Here is a 19,346-nt window from a genome sequence, read left to right as displayed (position 1 = left end):
TAACTCTTTTTTAAAAACTTTTATTTATAAATAAAATAATGCATAAATAAAATTAAATTAGATTTTGGGTAAAAGCTTATTACATGTTATTCGATCCAAATCTTTCCTCTAAAACAACTTTGAGATGTAGCTTCTGAAAAAAGTTATATAATTGACAATTAACGATTCACTTTTTGTTCAAAGAATGTTCTCCTCGATTTTCGCTTTGGCATTGTTATCCCTGATCCTCCATGGGACTTCTGCTTCTCTGCCAGACAATGGTGAGTAGTTTTTTAAATGACTTTCTTCTCAGTTTAGAATGTAATCTTAAAAGGAAAAAGAATTTTTTCCTTACGATTTTATGAAAATTTGTTTTACAAAAATGCATTTCTTTGCTATATTATGAATACCTAAGCATAAACGGTAAAGCGAATAAAGTATTCATGATAACATGAAATAGACAGAAAATATATTAGCAGAGTATCCCTACGGCGTCCTTACCTAATCGACGCTTTGTGAATTTACTTGTTTACAGATAGAGATGAACACTTCATAGATTGCAGCCATCCTTAAATAAAAAAATATTCAAAGAACTCATTTGAATTACGCTTTTACTTTTTTTCCCTTATTCTTGTACAAAATTAGTCTTATTCTCTTAGATTAACAATTTTGCTACATTAAAGTTGTGATACTTTTGTTGTCTAATTTAAACATTCAATCCTTACTTTTATATATCAACATGAAATGGTGACAAGGTAATTTGATTATTCGTTCTTTACATAAAATGAAGCGATAAAGTGGTCAAATATACTTCCCCTGAAAGTTTAAGAAATGATATAATTTATTGACTGGGTTTCCTGTAATAGTCTCATGATAATCAAAATAAGAAACCTCATGTATAGATTTATAATTTCTGTTGGCTTGATTTTACCTCCGATTCCAAAAATAACATTTTTTTAAAAAACTTTACTCAGTATTAACAGAAAGATCCCAGCCAGTAGGGTATTCGTAAAATGTATCTAACATCTTTTGAAGCTCATCCAGAGTCTCAGCAAAAATACCACATCATCATTAAATCATATTTCCTTACCCAAACAGAATGATAATATACTCGTATAATATACTAGTATATTAATCTATATCAGCCAAGCAAAACATAACAATAATTTTTATATTTTTATATATATAATTTTTTTTACGAATAAACCATAACCTACTTGAAAAGTCTGACAGTGTATCAAATACACTTAATATTTTAAAGTATTTTTTTTTTATTTGATATAAAATTGCTGAAGTTTTTACTTTAATGTTCATACAGATTGTCACTGTAATTTGCGGAAATATATTGAACAACAAAAAAAAAAGTTGCCAATTTCAATTATTTTGGCATTTATTCATTATATTTTAAAGCCACCTTTTTATTATAAAAATAAAATTTGTTTGACAAAATTGTAATACAAGTAATGAGTGTTTTATACATGAATGACACATTTTCTTATATCTTTTTAATCTGAGAAATTTTGCATTTACTAAATGACCTCTCTGTATATGAAATAACTTGTTCGTCTATAGTGCACAGTATTATGCAGTATGTAAATTTGTACAGCGTATGAAAAACATAAAGGTCCACCCACATAGACAGATAAGTAAGAAGAGAAATTCAATAACTCGATAAGAAAATGAGCAAAAAAGTCATAAATCTTCTAAACTTTGTCACTCCCTATTTCTCCTGATTCAGATAATACGTAATATGCATTCATGGTACATCCCACGATTTCAGAAGCTTGACACACATTGAGATAGAATTCTGAATCAACAACAAGTTTCAACTGATTATCACTACCAGGCAATTTTAATAAGTACAAATTATTTCTTTATCACTCGCTTTTATGTACCAAGCGTCAAGGTATATTAATTCTGTAACAGAACAACACATTGACCCATTGAACTTTAAATAAAGCGATGTTTTGTGTCCAAGATTAGCTGGTAACTAGGGACTCTCTTCTCGGGATTTATTCTCAAACTTACTACATTTTTCCGTCTCCTTTCTTCAAAACCCCTACATTTTATTTACTTTTTACTATTAAAAAAGTATATATTTAAAGATAAATCTTGCAATTTCAGAACTGTTTACCCATATACCCCGGTACAAAATATCATAAAGTACACATCATTTTCCATTTTTTGAACAAAATGAATTGTTTGCAATAAAAAAATTAATGTATTTTAATTGGTATTTGTCACAATGGATAAGTTTTTTAAATTTTGTCTTTAATATACTCTGTCACAATACTATCCGTTAAATTAGCTTTACATGTATTTGTGTAATGGCTATTTTTTTCATATTGAAGCTTGATCTACTTTAACTCAATATACAATGAAATATGTCGAGACAACGAAAAGTTGCAATAAAATAATTCAAGTCCATCATAAAATACAAATCCCATACAATGGGATCAAGTGCCATGGAGGAGTGAGCATCTCTTACCGACCGGTCACACCCGCCTTGAGGTCTTTGTCATGATCGGGAAATAACGGTTAAATCCGTCGACAATTCAGTTTGTAAATAATGAGCGCTACAGTTGTGGGCCAAAAGTGAAGATAATTTTATTTTTTCTTTATATATTTCATTGAAAACAATATTTTGTAAAATCGCTGGTATGACAACATTTCTTGACAGATTTTATCAAAAATTTCTTGATAATCCAAAAAATTGTTGTAGTTAAAAAAAACAATAGTTTTTATCTGATAAGCATTGATAATTTAAAAATATTGTAATTTAAGTTTGACATGAATTTTCAAGTCATATACTCACAATGAATTATATAGTCAACATTGATCTTGAATTTTAGAACTGATGTTTAGTGATGAACTATATTTTACTACATATCAAACGTGTAATAATCTTTTAAAGAAAGATAACTACACATTTTCTGGTTTAAGTACTGAAATAAATAATTAAATTGGACAAAAAATGACCATTTTCCTATGATTTTACAAAATGTTTTTTTCAATGAAATATATAGAGAAAAAATAAAATTATCTTCACTTTTGGCACGCCACTGTACATGTAACAATTAGTATGAAGGACATCAGTTAGCATTAGGCTTATGATATATTGCATTTGCTGAAAAGATCATTGTATCGACATAGAACTTACGAAATGATGACTTTGAACGAGACTGCTGATATTTATGTTTCATCAAATTATCAGTAATTTATCTCGTTTTAGAAATTGTTGATACGTACCTATAGAGAATGCTCTTGCGTATAGAATTCACTGGTAAATACAAACCCAGTTCAGAAAAGATGAAGGTATATTGCTGCATAAATAGGGAAGGTGACGATTGAAAAATTAAAGTCATCACGTTTATCATTAGATTACTCCAGCAGTATTATTAACCGTACGTCTATTTCTAGTAAAATATCCTAATATGAAAGAGATGTGTCAGACTCTGTGGTATCTTCTATTTCAAGCCCCATGGGATTTATCCTAATGGCATAAGAATGGAAATAAACATTGCTAATTAAAAATATTTTGTCAATATATCTAAATGTCGAGTTGAAGAACACAGCAAGTGTTTTATTCTTTTCAGATTTAAGATTCTGAAAAACTTTTTTTATATGAATACATTAAGGACTACTAATACTTATAACTGGGCGCGACCGCTGCTTCTTGGAATTCCAATAGATTGTTTATGTACATTGTCTTCAAAACTAACATTTCTTAACAATAAGAAATTCATGCATCTTTATAATATCAACTTCAGAATACTTGTAATTTACATAAAAACATGATATATAAATAATTATTTATTTGTTTAGTTTATCTATAAAAAGATCAGAAAAACACATTAACTCCGTCGCCTCATTTGACCAGTCTTTAACTTAGAGGCTCTGAACTCGTTACCATGTAACCCTAGCATTAATTATGTTTGTTAAACTTCAGTTTTGACAAATTATATATCATTGAAAGTTTAGGAAAAGTATTTAAAACAGATCCCACCCTCGATGCCTCTGTTTATCACCACCGATGAATGTAGCCTCCATAAAGAGTTTAACGGATTAGGACGCAGTTTAAGTGTTAATCATTTATCAAATAAAAAGTCATTTCCTTATCATCTACATTAACAATATCGAAGTGTCAAAACTGGCAGAGGTCACAGCGTATATTGTATGTCTTTATTGTATAAACTAAATAAAAAAAAAACTTTTTTCAAACATGTTATTAATTTACAATTATATTTTTCCACGTCCATGCCTTTGATCATGGCTATATAATGTTGAAATGACAACTTTCGTTCAATATGTAATTCAAAATTATGAGGTTTAAAAATATGCGATTTTATAACACTTTATGATAACTCAGAGAATATTTCAACTTTTATTATGCAATATAACATAATTGTAAATGTTTCAATTTCCACTTTTAACATATGGCTGTTAATTTCAGTTTTTTTTTCATGCCAAGTAACTTTATTTGAATGTACGTAATGTTGAAAAGTTAAAATATAGTCATATGTGTGTAAAAGTTCGTCAAGCATAGTAATATTTTTGACAAACAAGTTGATCAAAATGAATAAAATCTTGTTTAAAGTCAATGAAATGACGTGTTACAACTAAAATTAAATGATTTAATGGTAACTCAGAAAATAGGAAGAGTCGTTTTCACGGTCGACAATTCATAATTGTAAAATTTTCACTTTCTCTCTTAACATATAACTGTTCATAAGTTTCTTTTTTCATGCCAAGTATGTAATAGCATTTGACCTAAATTACGTGTTTTTCGAATAACAAATGGTCCACGTATGTACAATTTCTAAAACAAGGTAAATTATTAACAAACAAGTTGATGAAACAGCAAACTGAGCAGTCTCGTTTAAAGTCATGATAAGAATGTTTTAATGCAGTATATTAGAAACGCTAGACAAAAGACTACACAAATTGTTTTAAAAAGATATTCTCGTGAAAATTTTATGATAAATCCTTTGTGAAACACAAAATTATCAAACAACATTCTTTGATTTAACAAATAACTTATCAAAATACCATTTTACACCGTCGGATATTTTTTTTCTGTTTTTCGTTTTATTTTTAATTTTTTTTTAAATAAAAATTTCTAGTTAAACGTATTTGTGACATGTTATGACGTGGTTGATATATTAGATGATTAAATGTATGTAGATATAAAACTTAATCTCAAAGGTCTATCCAAACTGTACAAATCAGGAGCAGAGCAAACACGGACCTTAGACAATAGAGGTGGGATCAGGTGGTATGGAGGAGTGAGCATCTCCTGGCAACAGTCATACCCACATCTGCTACTTGAAATTATCGGGAAATAACAGAAAACTTTTGCACAAAAATGGCCTATCAAAAAAATATGAAAAACGTCCATCAGTACAGAACTTATAATAGATTTAATTTTAAACAAGAAAATGTGTCTTTAATTTTGTTTGTTTGTTTGTTTGTTTTTTTTTTTTTTGATATTGTACCAATAAATTATTCCATATTATACAAAATACCAAAAGATTGTACGAGGTTCATTCAAAAAGTTCGTAGACTTTTGTCATAATTTTTCGAAATTTTACGTGATATTAGAAAGAAATTTTAACAGAAAATTCATATACGTACATGTAATTTGATTTTAAAAAGTGGAATATATCTTCATATTTATCAAAATAATCAAAGATTTAGAACAGCATAAATGCAGGGTCAAAAGTGAATTGTTTACCAATTAAACACTTTACAATATCTATAGCCATGCCTCTAATAAATGGTGCTGAAAAAAAATAAAATTTAAATGTTAGATATAGTATTGTTCTATATTTTAAGATGTTAAATCAAATGAAATAGAACTTTACTCTTCGAAAAAATAAACGATTTTACATATGAAATTGAATTGATCTTTAATCTTGTAAATTATATGTTGATTAGGAGCATTGTCTTTTTGTCTCATTTTTATCTCTTGTCCCAGAAAAGCAAATTTGACCATTTCAAGGATATTTTGTTTTCAAAAAACTCTGAAAATGTTTGATAATCCAGAAAATCTATATAAAGATAAGTTGTGCATTTGCATAAAATGGAAATAAAACTTTTGAGTGGTAGAGGCTTTGAATAGATGATGGATAGATTGTTGTGCAAGTGACAGTTTATGATTTGAAAAATATGAACAAAAGCGTCAAAACATGATCAATAAGCAAATCAATGTTAAAAAAATATTAAACATTAACAATGTAACCTAGGCTAATCGAATAATTACATTAACAATCTAACTTAGGCTAATCGAATAATTGTTAGCAAACTAAGTGTCATATGTCATAGATAAGCTTTTGTGAATGGGGAAGATGCTACCAACCGTAGATAAAATAAAAAGGCCGAGTCATTTTTAGAAACTTTTATTGCTTTTGACTTCAATTTTGTTAACCGTTCTCCGTTGTGAAAAAAACATGTGGGTTTAAGATTGGCCGACATAAGTACCATTTAATCAAATGGAATGAAACTTCATTCCTCGAAAAAATAAAAGAATTTACATATGTATGAAATTGCATTGATCATTGATCTTGTAATTATATGATGATTAGGAACATTGTCTACATACTTTTTGAATGGCCCTTTAATATGAACTTTTAGATAACAACAAATTTATATTTCATCAAGAAATGATTCGTTTTTTATTTTAAAATAAATTAATAGCTATTTATTTTTTTCCTATTGATCTTCTCTGTGGGATGGCATAACAGATTCTATGATAAAAACGTCCAATCCATCAGCAAGGATCCCACTGAGTAATGCAAGGATAGATTGTTGTCAAAGTGAGTTCATGATTGAATGATAAAGTATTTCTACAAATTGTTTTAAAAAATGTAATGATAAGCAAAATAATGTCGAATAAATATTAATCAAAACCTGTTCACTTTTCAAATTCAGTTAATCATTTTATGTCTTTCACACAATATCAATAGACATAAAATTATCTAGCTCTCACAATGCATCAGGTAGAAAACAAAAAGGTGGGATGGTGTGGAAATATTACATCAACATATAACTGGATAGAGGTGGACTCATCAAGGTGTAAAGAATCTTGTGGTTTTTTTTTCAGAAACCAGAAGATTTATATTTAAAGTTAAAATTTTAAAGTCTATATCTCTTACAGTTTATGTTGCAGTTTGAATTAATCTGTCAAACAGACTTTTCATCTAATCCAACTCAGCCGGGTAAAGCGGCATGAAAATGTTCTGCTTTGATTTGTAACTCATTAAATTTTTAGTTTTAGACAATAAAGGCTTATGAAGAATTTTTGTATAGCTAACTTTAATGGTAAACATTTAGAATCTTTCAAATCTATATTGGCAGGCAAAGAAATGATTCTCTTTTTTGATCTTTTAACATTTATTTATCGGTAGCCTATTGACGCTCTCAAAGACGACAGCACAGTTTCTACAATCATTACAATTAATCCAGGTCTTGTTGTGACCAAATTTAGAGTCAACATCCTCCAATACCTACAGTTTTGGTTTGATTTCAATATAACTTGGCACACAATTATGAAGGTAAGATACATAATTCTGTGTAATGCATTTTGTAAACATTTAGAAATCATATTACAGATTTTGCTTCAACAACCTAGTGTTACATTGTTTTAATTGGTGTTAGTAATTGAGAAATGCAGTTAAACCTAGTACATGAACTTACATGCACTTATTTTTATCATAAAATACAAAATATGTGGACCCACTTTTCACTTTCAGTTAATCTGTTTTAGCCCTGTGTCCAAATACCTGTCTGAATGGAGGCCAATTCTGGCAAAAACTACTCCATGCCTAAACAACTATAATGGTCAAGATTTCAGAAAATCATACAAGTAAAGAAACATTAATTAATTTTATATCCACTTATCTGATGCATCAATTGAAGATTCTTGTATGTTTTTTTTACTAAAAAAAACTAGAAATATATCTGTAAAAGATTTTAAAATGCTACTCCTCCTACAGTTTTTTGTCATTGTTTAATTTGACACAAGTAGTTACACTAAGAACATACTTTGTAATCAAATTTTATTTTGATGGAATGTGTTGCATATGAAAAATATTTTTTTAAAATTGCTTCAAACTTACCACTCCTAAAAATTTTAAAAGTCATTATCAAACAATTAAAGGCTTAAATAAATTTAAACAAAAAAAAAAAAAACAGCCTTTGAAAGCTAAAGATTCTAAGAACAGATTCGAGTAACAATTAATTTAATTTTTTTTTCCTTTGCTATATTCAAACCAGTGATCCTTACAGAGACTTCTGGTTAATACATGGAATAAATAAGATTTTTCGAATGTGCAATTTTATAAACCGCCTTTATAAATTTAAATTTATAACAAATGTTATTGCAGCTATTGCAGTCATGTTAACTTTTATTAACATTGAATATACCATGCATGCATCTGTACTGTGTATGTTTATATTTTCAATTTCATCAAAATACAGTCAGCAAATACGTAATTTTGTGTATATCTTAAAATTCAGGAAATACATGACATTCATGATTACAATTATTTACTGTAACAGATGACAAATATATTTCATCTATTATATAATATTTAGCATATTTTTTCTTTGGATGTTTTTTCATACAGATGTAAATATTAACAATGAAATGTCTTTTTTGTTGTTTGTTATTATGAGAAATTTAAAAGGTCTCAACGAATGCAGGAAAAAAATACATAACCTGCTTTAATACACGGGTTATATATTTTTCTCCATTGCACCTGATCCCACCTCTGATGTTTCGAGGGTCCGTGTTTGCTTTGCTCCTATTTCGTATTGTTTAATGGACTTTGATATTGAATGTTGTTCGTTATCTCCATATCCTTCCGCAACAGCTGCGACATTAACTCCCAGAAAGACATTTAATTGTTTAAATTAAACGGTCAAAATGTTGGCTCTTGTATCATTTCGTAACTATACATGACTACTTTACCATATGAAAAAATAATAAAATAAAATTTAATATACTTTAGCATATCAAATTAACCAATATATTCCCTAAAAATGTAGACAAAGATAGGAAATTCAGGTTATCCAATATCTATTCTGTTTAATTGGTTATCTTTATTTAACATTAGCATCTAATAGGCCTTTTGTTGCATCAACATTTTATATAAAAACTTTTAAAATAAAAATAAGCAATGCATCATTGGCAACAATAATTTTTTATTCTTAATGACAAGAAAAAGGTAATAACATGGACATGATAGTTGATGAAACAGTCAAATTTACATATGTTATGTAATTGATGTCATCAGTGAAGTTTTCTTGAATCTTTGACAATTTTTTGATTTTTAAAATATGATAAACACGAGACAAATACCTTCTGCAATCAATTATCAAAGGTTGAATTCTTTTAAATATTTGATTATACATTCAACTTCATTCTAATTTTTCCTTTTTCTTTCAGTTTCAAATCCTGGTGAGTATCTTCAAAAAGTTTTACAGCACACTTGAATCGTTACATTTCTTTCAAGTAACAAATTCAAGTATATTATTCACTTAAAACACATACTCAGAATTTAAAGCAACCTATTTTACAGTGTGTAATACTGCCCTTGGTTTGGCTAGTGGGGCCATTACAGATGGTATGATTTCTGTGTCATCATCAGCGGCAGGGAAAACAAAAGATAAGGTCCGATACAACTGCTGTTCAGGTAAAACACTTCTCTTTTTATAAATATTTATTTTCATGTTCTACCTATATACAAAATATTATCAGCAATCAATGTACCATACAGGAGAAGAGAACGGAGCATGGTGTCCAGCATCCAGCGACCATCAGCCTTGGCTTGAAGTCAGACTTCCTAAACCTATGGCCGTGTCTGGTTTGAATTTTCGTCACCCCAGTCAAAAAAATTTGCACACGTACCCTAGCATGTACATGGAGACTTTTGAACTGAAATTCATCTCTGCGATGGATCCGATCAGAGAATGGCGTAGCTTTTATGAGGTAAAAAGATTAAGCATTGTTGATCAGTTAATAATAAGAAGTTTGGACATGGGATGCAGACAAATGACGTGATAACACCTTTTTATTTCTTTAGCACATACCTTCAATTTACAATTCCACTTTATACTACAATATCGGTTTGAATCCATACATCGTCACAGATGCTATTAGAATTTATCCAGAAACATACCTCAAAGCAGCTTGTTTTAGAATGGAGGTCATTGGATGCGATCCAGCAGGTATTAGTAGTGATTTTATTAGTATAGCAAAGTACATTTTCTCAGTAGCATAATAATTAGTATAAGCATACCCCTTTTTAATACTGTATTAAATAAAAAAATATTGAATATAATTGTAATTGTTTATTGATACAATCATTTCTGATGGTTTTGATAGTTTACATTCTGTTTATATTGCAGCTCTTTGTAGTAAAGATTTCTGTAAGAACGGAGGGACATGTATTGGTGTTAATGTTTGCAAATGTACTTCTGGATTCTATGGGGACAGCTGTGATAAACAAAGTAAATTTGCATTCTTAAGTTACAAATTGGCATTCAAACTTTTGAAAGATTAGAAACATTGTAGCCCCTAGCTCGTTAATGAGCTTTACCCTCTTACTCTTTTACAGCTTCAACTATGGTACACCTTAATTTGGGATTTACGCAAATCATACAGAATGTTATTCACACAAGCTTGCAAACTATGTTTAACATTCATGGAACTGCAACCCTTGTTAACAGTGTCAATGGAAAGGCAATAAACCTAACAGGGAACAGTTATATCACAGTCAACAACACGGGATTCAACGCCTGTCTTAAGGACATTGACACGTGTTCGTCTGGTTTTACTCTTGCGATTAACGTAAATCTTCATCAACTCACTGACAACACGTACATTGTTTCCAGTGGTGGAGATCTGCAGAATCACAAAGGGATAGCTCTCTTCTACCAAAATAATAAACTACATTTTGTCGTTACAACAACATCCAAACAGTGGATCGTATCGGTTCCAAATACCCTGACCTTGAATGTCTGGCACAAAATCGAGCTCTCCTGGAGCAAGACATCTGGGTCTTTACTTGTCATTGATAATAACCTAGCTGGTTCTGTCAGCCAGCCCCAACCAACAGTGGCTCAACAGGTCATGCCACTTACAATAGGACACGGCTATAACCACCAGGTGTCCATCTCTATGACCGTCAGTGGGGTGCAAACTTTTGATTCTCATAGGGAAAACCTTGTGATTAATGGATTGGTAACTAGTAAGTATTAATAATATTTCTTATTTTAACTGAGATGCATTAGGAATTACTAGTATATTTATAAATTTCCCTTAAATACATTTTAGCTCCTATACCAACCACGGCCCAACAAACAACATCCACTGCATCTACTACAACAAAAACAGGTAAGACAAGTCAGGGACTGGGTTGAAGGCACGGGTGAAACTTAATTGTTCGCCATCTGTGATACTGAGTGCCTGAAACGTCTATATGTATATACCCTGTATATTCAACTTAAGCACGTTCACGTTTTTCATTTTACAGCACCTCTGCCAAAGACGACAACACAAGCTGCTGCCACCACGGCCGGCTCTACAAGTAAAACATTTTATAAACTAGAAGATTCCTCTGGAAAGTTCAATGTATTTACTTATAATTAAATTCCATTGCACTTGTTTATCATCATATTTTTTCTTTGTTATGTAAATTCATCACTTGATTACTATAGGCCAAACTACAACTCCTTCCTGCGATCAACAGACGTTAGATTTTACTTTCAATAAAATTGAAGGAAACGTCTTGATCACACCTTCATATAATTTTACTGTCTATGGCAAACCCGATTTAACGCCTGAACAAAATGGAAAAGCAATTTTGGAACTCCACAAAGATGGCCAGTATGTTGAACTGCCAAATTACGGACTAGAATGTATCCAAGATATGACGAAATGTGATCATGGGTTTACACTAAGTGCAGAGATCAAACTTAAGGACATGAATTCCACCGACAAGCGATACATATTCTCCAGTGGAGGGGACCAAGTTGGGGCCAGTGGTCTTGCTCTTTACCTCTGGCATGGTGACCTGTATTGCTCTACAAAAAAAGACAACTTTATATGGACTGCCAAACAAAAATTAGATGTCAAAGCTGGAGAATGGCACATTTACCAAGTGTCGTGGAACAAAAAAGACGGATTTATAGTTTATTTGGATGGAAAAGTATTCATGTCTCATTCAATCAAATTACCAAACCCTGATCAGCCTAGTGTATACCCATTGTATATAGCATAAACTGGATGTTAAAGAAATGGAGAATGGCACGTTTACCAAGTTTCTTGGACAAAAAAGATATAAAGGCTTTATAGTTTACTCCTCTTGAGATGGAAAAGAAATATAAAATTATCAGTTATGATCTCATTCAATCCATTTTAAAAATTACCAAACCCCGTTTGTACAGCCTCAGGTATATCCACTGTATATAGCAAATGCACCAAACAAATTGTACAAACTTTATTAAATTGTACCTTTATTAAATTGTACCACACAAATGGATGTCAGGAATTAAATCTGTACACGTGGTCTGCATCACGATTGTACTCCCTTTACATCGGACACGAACGATTTAAAAAAAAATTTCTACATTGTTAAAATGATGTATAACAGGTATATAAAAATTGTATATTCATTTTTTAACGTCTCTCTTAACTGGATATGAAGACCAAAAGAAATAGAAAATTTTCAGTTACAAGTATATTAACACACCTATCTGCTTTTGATATATTAATTTCAATGATAAATTAAGACAATCCTTAAATTGAAACAGAGTACAGCACTGTTCCTCAGACATCAAGCACATCCTCCAACACAATTTCTGATACAAGTCAAGTGACAACATCAACAACTCCATCAACAAGACCAGTGCAATCAACAACATCAGTGCAATCAACAACAAGTGATAAAAGTAAGGTTTTATTTATTCGCTAACATAGAATAATATAATTATTACTTGGAAGAGTGTGTGTTTAAATTTGTTTTTAGTGCTAGTGTATAGTATTTTAGCTCTTGGTTGTTTTTAATTACTTTTTATACTTCTAGAGTCACATATATCAATATCAGACAAAGTACTCTATTTTATAGTTTTAAACATTACATTTTAACAAACATTAACCTGTTATTTAATCTGTTAAATAATTATTGGTAATGCTAATCTTTGCTAAACGTGTTTTGTTTTTATTGTTTGATAACAGATACAAACCAAAAGATAACTCTAATCTACAGTTTTCTTAATATAAATGGAAATGTACTTCAAACACCAGCCCAGAATTTTACAGTTCATGGATATCCTTTGATTGTGCAAAATGGCAATGAACAAGCGCTGGTTCTGAACAAAACAGGGCAATATATTGAGTTTCAGAGCTCTAGTACGAACGCTTGCATACAGAACATCTCAAAATGTTCCACAGGATTCAAGTTTGACATAAAATTAAAAATCATTGAAATAACGACAAAGAAATTGTACGTACTGTCTAGTTTACAAACTAGGCATTCTGGTTTCGAAATGTATTATTTCCATGGAACCTTTTACCTTACGCTTGTATCTAACAACCAGCAGTGGAATTTAGCAGTGAATTTTGATATCAAAATCAATACCTGGCATTCATATCGTATTGAATGGAGTCCAGGCTTCGGACTCGCTTTGTATGTGGACAATTGTCAGATTGGAAAAGCTATTTCTTCCACTCAGACGAATGTAAATCTACAGTCCCAATCGCTGGTGATTGGATCGTCTCCAGTGATAAACTTTTCCTACTCAGCTCATATGTTGATAACTGGAATGAAAGAAATCGTTAAGGCCGAAAATGGTATATGTTTCACTTATGAGAAATTCTTAAGTTGTACATATAGTAACTAAAAATTCATTAAATTGGTATATTTTCTTAATTTTCTGTTATGACGATTAAATGGGGGAAAATTTTAAATCCAGAAGAATTACCAAATATATAAATTGATAATAAAAAAGCAACGAAAAAGGGGGAAATAAATAAATAAATAAATATAATCAAAGAAATCATTAACAATTTTAATTCTTTCAACAGATTCCACTGCGCTTGCTTACCAAAAACTGGAGCTGAATTACAACTTCATTAGTATAGATGCGAAGCACCTGTATACGCCAGCGCATAATTTCACAGTCCATGGACTTCCTTTACTTGTAGAAAGCGCGAATAAAACAGTCCTAATACTGAATGAAACAGGACAATTCATTGAATTCTCTCATCATGAGAACTCACAGGGCTGCTTAAACAATATTCTGCATTGTATGGCGGGATTTTCGTTTTCATTTGAACTCAAGTTTTTGACAGCGCCATCTTATACAGCGAAAACATATATATTTTCAAGCGCAGGACCGCTTCGTCCTGGAATAGAATTGTACCATTTTAATCATACATTTTATCTGAGTGTTCTTACAACGAAGATATGGACATTGCAATTCCCGTTTGCTTTTAACGAACACAAATGGCATGAATATAAAATTGTTTGGAGCGAAATAAATGGACTTGTTTTACATATTGATGGAATGCACGTAGAGTCCAAGACTCCATCAACAAATGTTTCAGTGACTTTGCATTCACAAAATCTTGTAATTGGTTCTCCACATAATATTGATGCAAATTACAACCCAAATATAATGATCTCTGGAATGACAGAAATAGTGTACTATGTTGGTAAGAAGAAAACCAATATTTGCTAACTACTCTTATAAGTATTTGAATTTTTGTTAACATTTCCTGAAGTATTGTAATTTTTCTTCCAGAAACAAGCACTGTAAAGCCAACCACAGCAACAATACCACAGTACCACTTCGATTTAACTGCTGTATCGACAAATGTAACAACACTGACTTCTAATAATGTCAATATGCATGTGGTTGGAACACCTTCCATTGACACGTCCAAAAATTCAGCTTGTTCTCTGCAAATATCTAACTCAAGTCAATACTTGGACCTCGGGGAACACAGAGATTTATGTTTTGGAAACATTGGGCTTTGTTTGCAAGGACTAACAATCCAGATTATAGTTAAATTCCAACAACTGGAGGAAGGAACAATTGTATTATCAAGTGGCAATATACTTGGGACAGGAATGGAAATGATCTATCGATTTGGACGTCTACATTTTGCTGTGTCTAGTAACACGCATTCTTGGTTTGCAAGTGTTGGTCGTGATAAGTTGCCCTTAAACGTATACTTAAAAATAATATTTTCTTGGTCTCCAAAGAACGGTATTAAAGTGGTTATTGACAACTACGTTGTTGCTGCGTCGATGATGTCTATCCCTCACCCCAGTGTGAGCTCCAGTAACGAGCACCTCTACATAGGTAACACTCCATCATCGACCACCACTAACGTCAACCTTTGCATTAAGTCCTTAATTATATACCACGCCTGGATTGGGGATTGTGTGGCTGGTGGAATCATACCTCCTCCTGTTGAAAGTAAATACAGCAAATTTGAGTTTTTAAGCTAACGTTGAATTGTTATCCATTAACGTAGAATAGTTTTTCTTTCTATTTTACTATTTCCTTTTATTTTATACTCTAAGTGACCACTCCATCTCCCGTGCAGACCACATCATCAGTTCATCAAACAACTGCTTACTGTCCCTCTGGTCAATATGTCTGTAAAGGTATTATCGCAATAATTTTTTTCTCTTCTTAACAACAGTTTTAACCTTATGCATCATAAATGGATCAGCCAAATGATAAATAGTGAAAATGTTCCTAATCCTGGAATATTCAACCAATGATATTTTAAGATGCAAGGAAAATGATTTTGTTTGTTTGTAAATGTTGCTGTATACGTTTATTTTATCCCAGACTTAACAACTCCAATGCAATCAACAACAAAACGCACCACAGCTCGTGCTACAACCACTGTTAAACCGGCAACTACGGCTGCACCGACAACAACAGTTCAGCCGACAACCACAGCTCAACCGACTACAACAAGAAAACCAACAACGACACCTCGACCGACAACGACACCTCAACCGACAACGACTGCTAAACCGACAACGACTGCCAAACCGACGACAACAAAAACTCCTACAACAACACCTGAACCCACGACAACAACAACAAAACCAAGACCAACTGTCCCTTCCTACACCAATCAGCCTAATCTGAAGCCGTCCGTTGATGGAAGATGCACAGCTTACTTGACGTGCTCATTCCAGGCTGCGGTTGAGAATAACGTCGAGTTCATTGTTTGCTTAAATATTGGAAATAGAAAATGTGTACTGAGGCACATTGTTCCTGGAAGAACTACTGAGTACAAATTTTCTGCGGCTGAAATTAATGAAAACTTGTACAAGCAGAGAGTATGTTTTTTTTTTAATTTTTTTTTTACTACTTTCATCCATTATAAATTGCTTATGCGCATTTAAGAACCAAGCACCAACACCATTTTGACTTTATTTTTAGGTAACGTGTTCCATACAGGCCAAATTCAAGGATCAAGTAGCTCTGACTCCAGTCTATATTAGTAATGTCTTCGAGCCTAATATTCAGGTACTGATAATTTATCATTGTCGATTAGACTACATATAACAAGTATCATAATAAATATCTAATTATTTCAGCTTATATTACCTCAGTTTACATATAAGAATTTCTACAATTTTTAATAGATTACTTCAGGCAACCATTTACAAATAACGGAAGGAACACTATTCCCGATTCCCCACATCCTCGTCCAAGTAACAGCACCACCGCAGTTCTTCTGCTGCAAGGGCTGTAGAGGGCGCTGTGAGTTCAAAGTTACCGCAAAATTAGAATTCCGTTACATCATCAGGTCCTGTCCTGGTGGTAGATCAGTCGTCCCTCAAGCTCTGATTGGCTGGGCCGGGGAAAAGCAATCGAGCAAGCCTGAAACTTGCGGCGTCGTAGTCAACTGCCATAACTGGGAGAATCCAATCAGCTTACCAGTATACGCTACAGTGGATGGTGTTTATGATCGGGACAAGACTGTGAACTATAATGTTCAAGCGAATATATTAAATGTACAGTCAGGGTCCGTGACAACCACACCACATACACTTAACATTGGAAAAGTATCCGTAAGTTTTAAATGGCAAAGAATAATCAATAAAATATGTTTGTTTTCTAATAAATACATTTTCATCAATTACAAAAATGACAAAAATCACATTCGTATAAGGCTTTTATTTTCTTTTAAATAATTTTGTAAAATTAACAATCATGTTTAAAACTTTAGGTCACAGCTAAGGATAATGACCACAAATCCGTTTGTAGTTCTGTAAATGACCCTCACATAACTACATTTGATGGCAGGTAAGAAAAGACTAGAGTTTGGGAAAAAAAATACTGGTTTTAAAAATCGGAGTGATGTACTGTGTAAATGACATAAATATAATCTGCATGCTTTATGTCTTGTTTCAGGAAATATAATAATTTCCTCACTGGCGAATTCGTTTTGTATCAGCACAAGTCACTTCCATTTGAGGTTTGTTTCATGTCGCTTTCTTCTGTAACGCCTGTAAGAATTGAATTTGAAAAATATACTCTTTGACAATTTTTGATTCATTATTTCAGGTGCATGCTAGTTACGCGAAGTGCAGTTCTTCATCACGAGCTACATGTAATTGTGCAGTCGCCATCAAATCGGGTGATGACGTCATTACTTTCACTGGTTGTAACGGAGGTAGCACACATGGCGGTCATAGCATCTTTGATCTTCTCTTCCATCGCCATCACGATCACCATCATCATGGTTCAAGTCACTCGGCCCCAGTAAGTGTAAAACTGTACAAGAACGGCCAGCTGACCCCAGGGACTTACATCAGAAGATATGGATGTGGTCAAAAGTATGAGGTTCGTGGATTTACAGCATTAAGACTTTGTATGTTGACAAAAATGAAATGTTTGTGCAGTTCTCTTGCGTCTCCTTGATGTTAGGATTGCTGGATGCATGAGAACAATTTTGAAGAATAACTACACGTACATGTATGATGAGATTAAAAATACGTAAATTTATATATTATATTATTAATTATTATATAACATCTATCATCCTGTAGGTTCTGCTCCCGACCGGTACCATCATTACCATACAGACAAGTGCCAGAAACTTTATCAACATCTGGATTAAGCCATCAAGTGTAGATCGCAACAAAGTCACAGGTACGATATTTTATATGTCGGCATAACAAGAGAAAAAAGAAAATTCAGAATACTCAAGGCAACATATGAGTACAATGCATTTGCTTTTTGAAAAAAAAAATAAACATAACATACAAGCAATTGCCGACTCAACATAAATATGTAGCTTTAAAAAAAATAAAGATTCTTCTGTGTCTTTTTAAGGTCTGTGTGGCAATTTCGATGGTAACTCTGGTAACGACGTACCTGGAAGAGATAGATATCCTAACACATTCTGTAACAGTCACAGGTGACGTAAAAACAAAATAATAACTGTATCCATATTATGAATGGAATAAATGAAGATAACGATCAGTACTCAAGATCAAAGGTCAATTAAAACAATACAAATACCAAAAAGGAGAGGGCTAAAATAGGCTTTGCCTGCTGCCCAATCCCATTCACTTTTAGTAGTGTAGTTAGTCAAATTTTGTATAAATAATACAAGTACGAATATAGCAAACGGGGACCTCCAAAACATCAGAGATGGGATCAGATGCCATGGAGGACTGAGCACCCACAGTTTGATCCTTGTCTTGATCGGGAAAATCCGTAGACAATTCCATATGTAAATAATGCCGTAACAATAAGTATGAAAAACGATAGTTAGTATTTGACTTAATGATAGATTATATTTGCAGACAAGGTCAGAGAACTTACTGTACTTTTAACGAAGTTGTTGAAATTCTTATTTCTTCATTTTATTTGTCAAAAATGCTTCATTTTGTTAAATTTAATTCTTTTTATATTTAATAATAGAACATCATTTTAGGAACTAAATTTTATATATAAAATATATGAATTATACTTTCTTTCATGTGCTACTTCATTCTTGGAGTGTCTTTTTATTACTAAGTACTAGACACGAAATTCAATGTTAGTATCTACTTACAGACCTGCAGAGGGAATATTCACCGGTGTTAGACCGGGCACTTTACCTGGAATAACAACATGGTGTAGCTGTGTAGATAATAGAACCCCCTACTGCTCCCCAGGATATGGTATCTTTATTTGCGAGAGAAACAGTGAGTTCAATATTACTTTCAAATTCAAACTATACTTGCTTTACTCAAGCTAATTCTTTATTGCAAAATGAAATACGACGATAACAAGCTGTTATGAAGCTGAATACTAAGAAAACACAAATTTTCGTG

At 32.0% G+C, this 19,346-nt stretch overlaps 2 protein-coding genes across 3 annotated transcripts in view; both read left to right on the top strand.

The window, feature by feature from the left end:
* Window positions 1-19,346, top strand: part of LOC134253174 (uncharacterized) — a 34,595-nt gene that overhangs the window by 12,277 nt on the left and 2,972 nt on the right. The window contains exons 2-15 of one of the 2 annotated variants that reach the window (XM_062735687.1): window positions 12,796-12,933; window positions 13,220-13,834; window positions 14,069-14,698; window positions 14,788-15,468; window positions 15,576-15,659; window positions 15,850-16,352; window positions 16,456-16,542; window positions 16,662-17,090; window positions 17,249-17,325; window positions 17,434-17,497; window positions 17,587-17,865; window positions 18,072-18,174; window positions 18,358-18,442; window positions 19,087-19,217. In XM_062735687.1, coding sequence (XP_062591671.1) covers window positions 13,531-13,834; window positions 14,069-14,698; window positions 14,788-15,468; window positions 15,576-15,659; window positions 15,850-16,352; window positions 16,456-16,542; window positions 16,662-17,090; window positions 17,249-17,325; window positions 17,434-17,497; window positions 17,587-17,865; window positions 18,072-18,174; window positions 18,358-18,442; window positions 19,087-19,217 — 3,457 coding nt within the window. In that variant the 5' untranslated portion in view covers window positions 12,796-12,933; window positions 13,220-13,530. The remainder of the gene's footprint in view (window positions 1-12,795; window positions 12,934-13,219; window positions 13,835-14,068; window positions 14,699-14,787; window positions 15,469-15,575; window positions 15,660-15,849; window positions 16,353-16,455; window positions 16,543-16,661; window positions 17,091-17,248; window positions 17,326-17,433; window positions 17,498-17,586; window positions 17,866-18,071; window positions 18,175-18,357; window positions 18,443-19,086; window positions 19,218-19,346) is intronic. The other variant, XM_062735688.1, reaches the window with a different exon arrangement.
* Window positions 6,969-12,263, top strand: LOC134253173 (uncharacterized). The gene is made up of 10 exons (XM_062735686.1): window positions 6,969-7,053; window positions 9,428-9,439; window positions 9,561-9,674; window positions 9,759-9,970; window positions 10,065-10,209; window positions 10,390-10,491; window positions 10,599-11,231; window positions 11,318-11,377; window positions 11,517-11,570; window positions 11,701-12,263. The coding sequence occupies exons 1-10, from the start codon at window positions 6,969-6,971 to the stop codon at window positions 12,261-12,263; spliced, it is 1,980 nt and encodes a 659-aa protein (XP_062591670.1).

Source organism: Saccostrea cucullata, unplaced genomic scaffold, assembly GCF_032062105.1.
Source record: "Saccostrea cucullata isolate Sc308-1 unplaced genomic scaffold, CSIRO_AGI_Scuc_v1 ctg3909, whole genome shotgun sequence".
In the NCBI taxonomy this organism is placed as follows: domain Eukaryota; kingdom Metazoa; phylum Mollusca; class Bivalvia; order Ostreida; family Ostreidae; genus Saccostrea; species Saccostrea cuccullata.
Note: the sequence above shows the minus strand (reverse complement) of the source record. Positions and strands in the feature narration are given on the sequence as shown.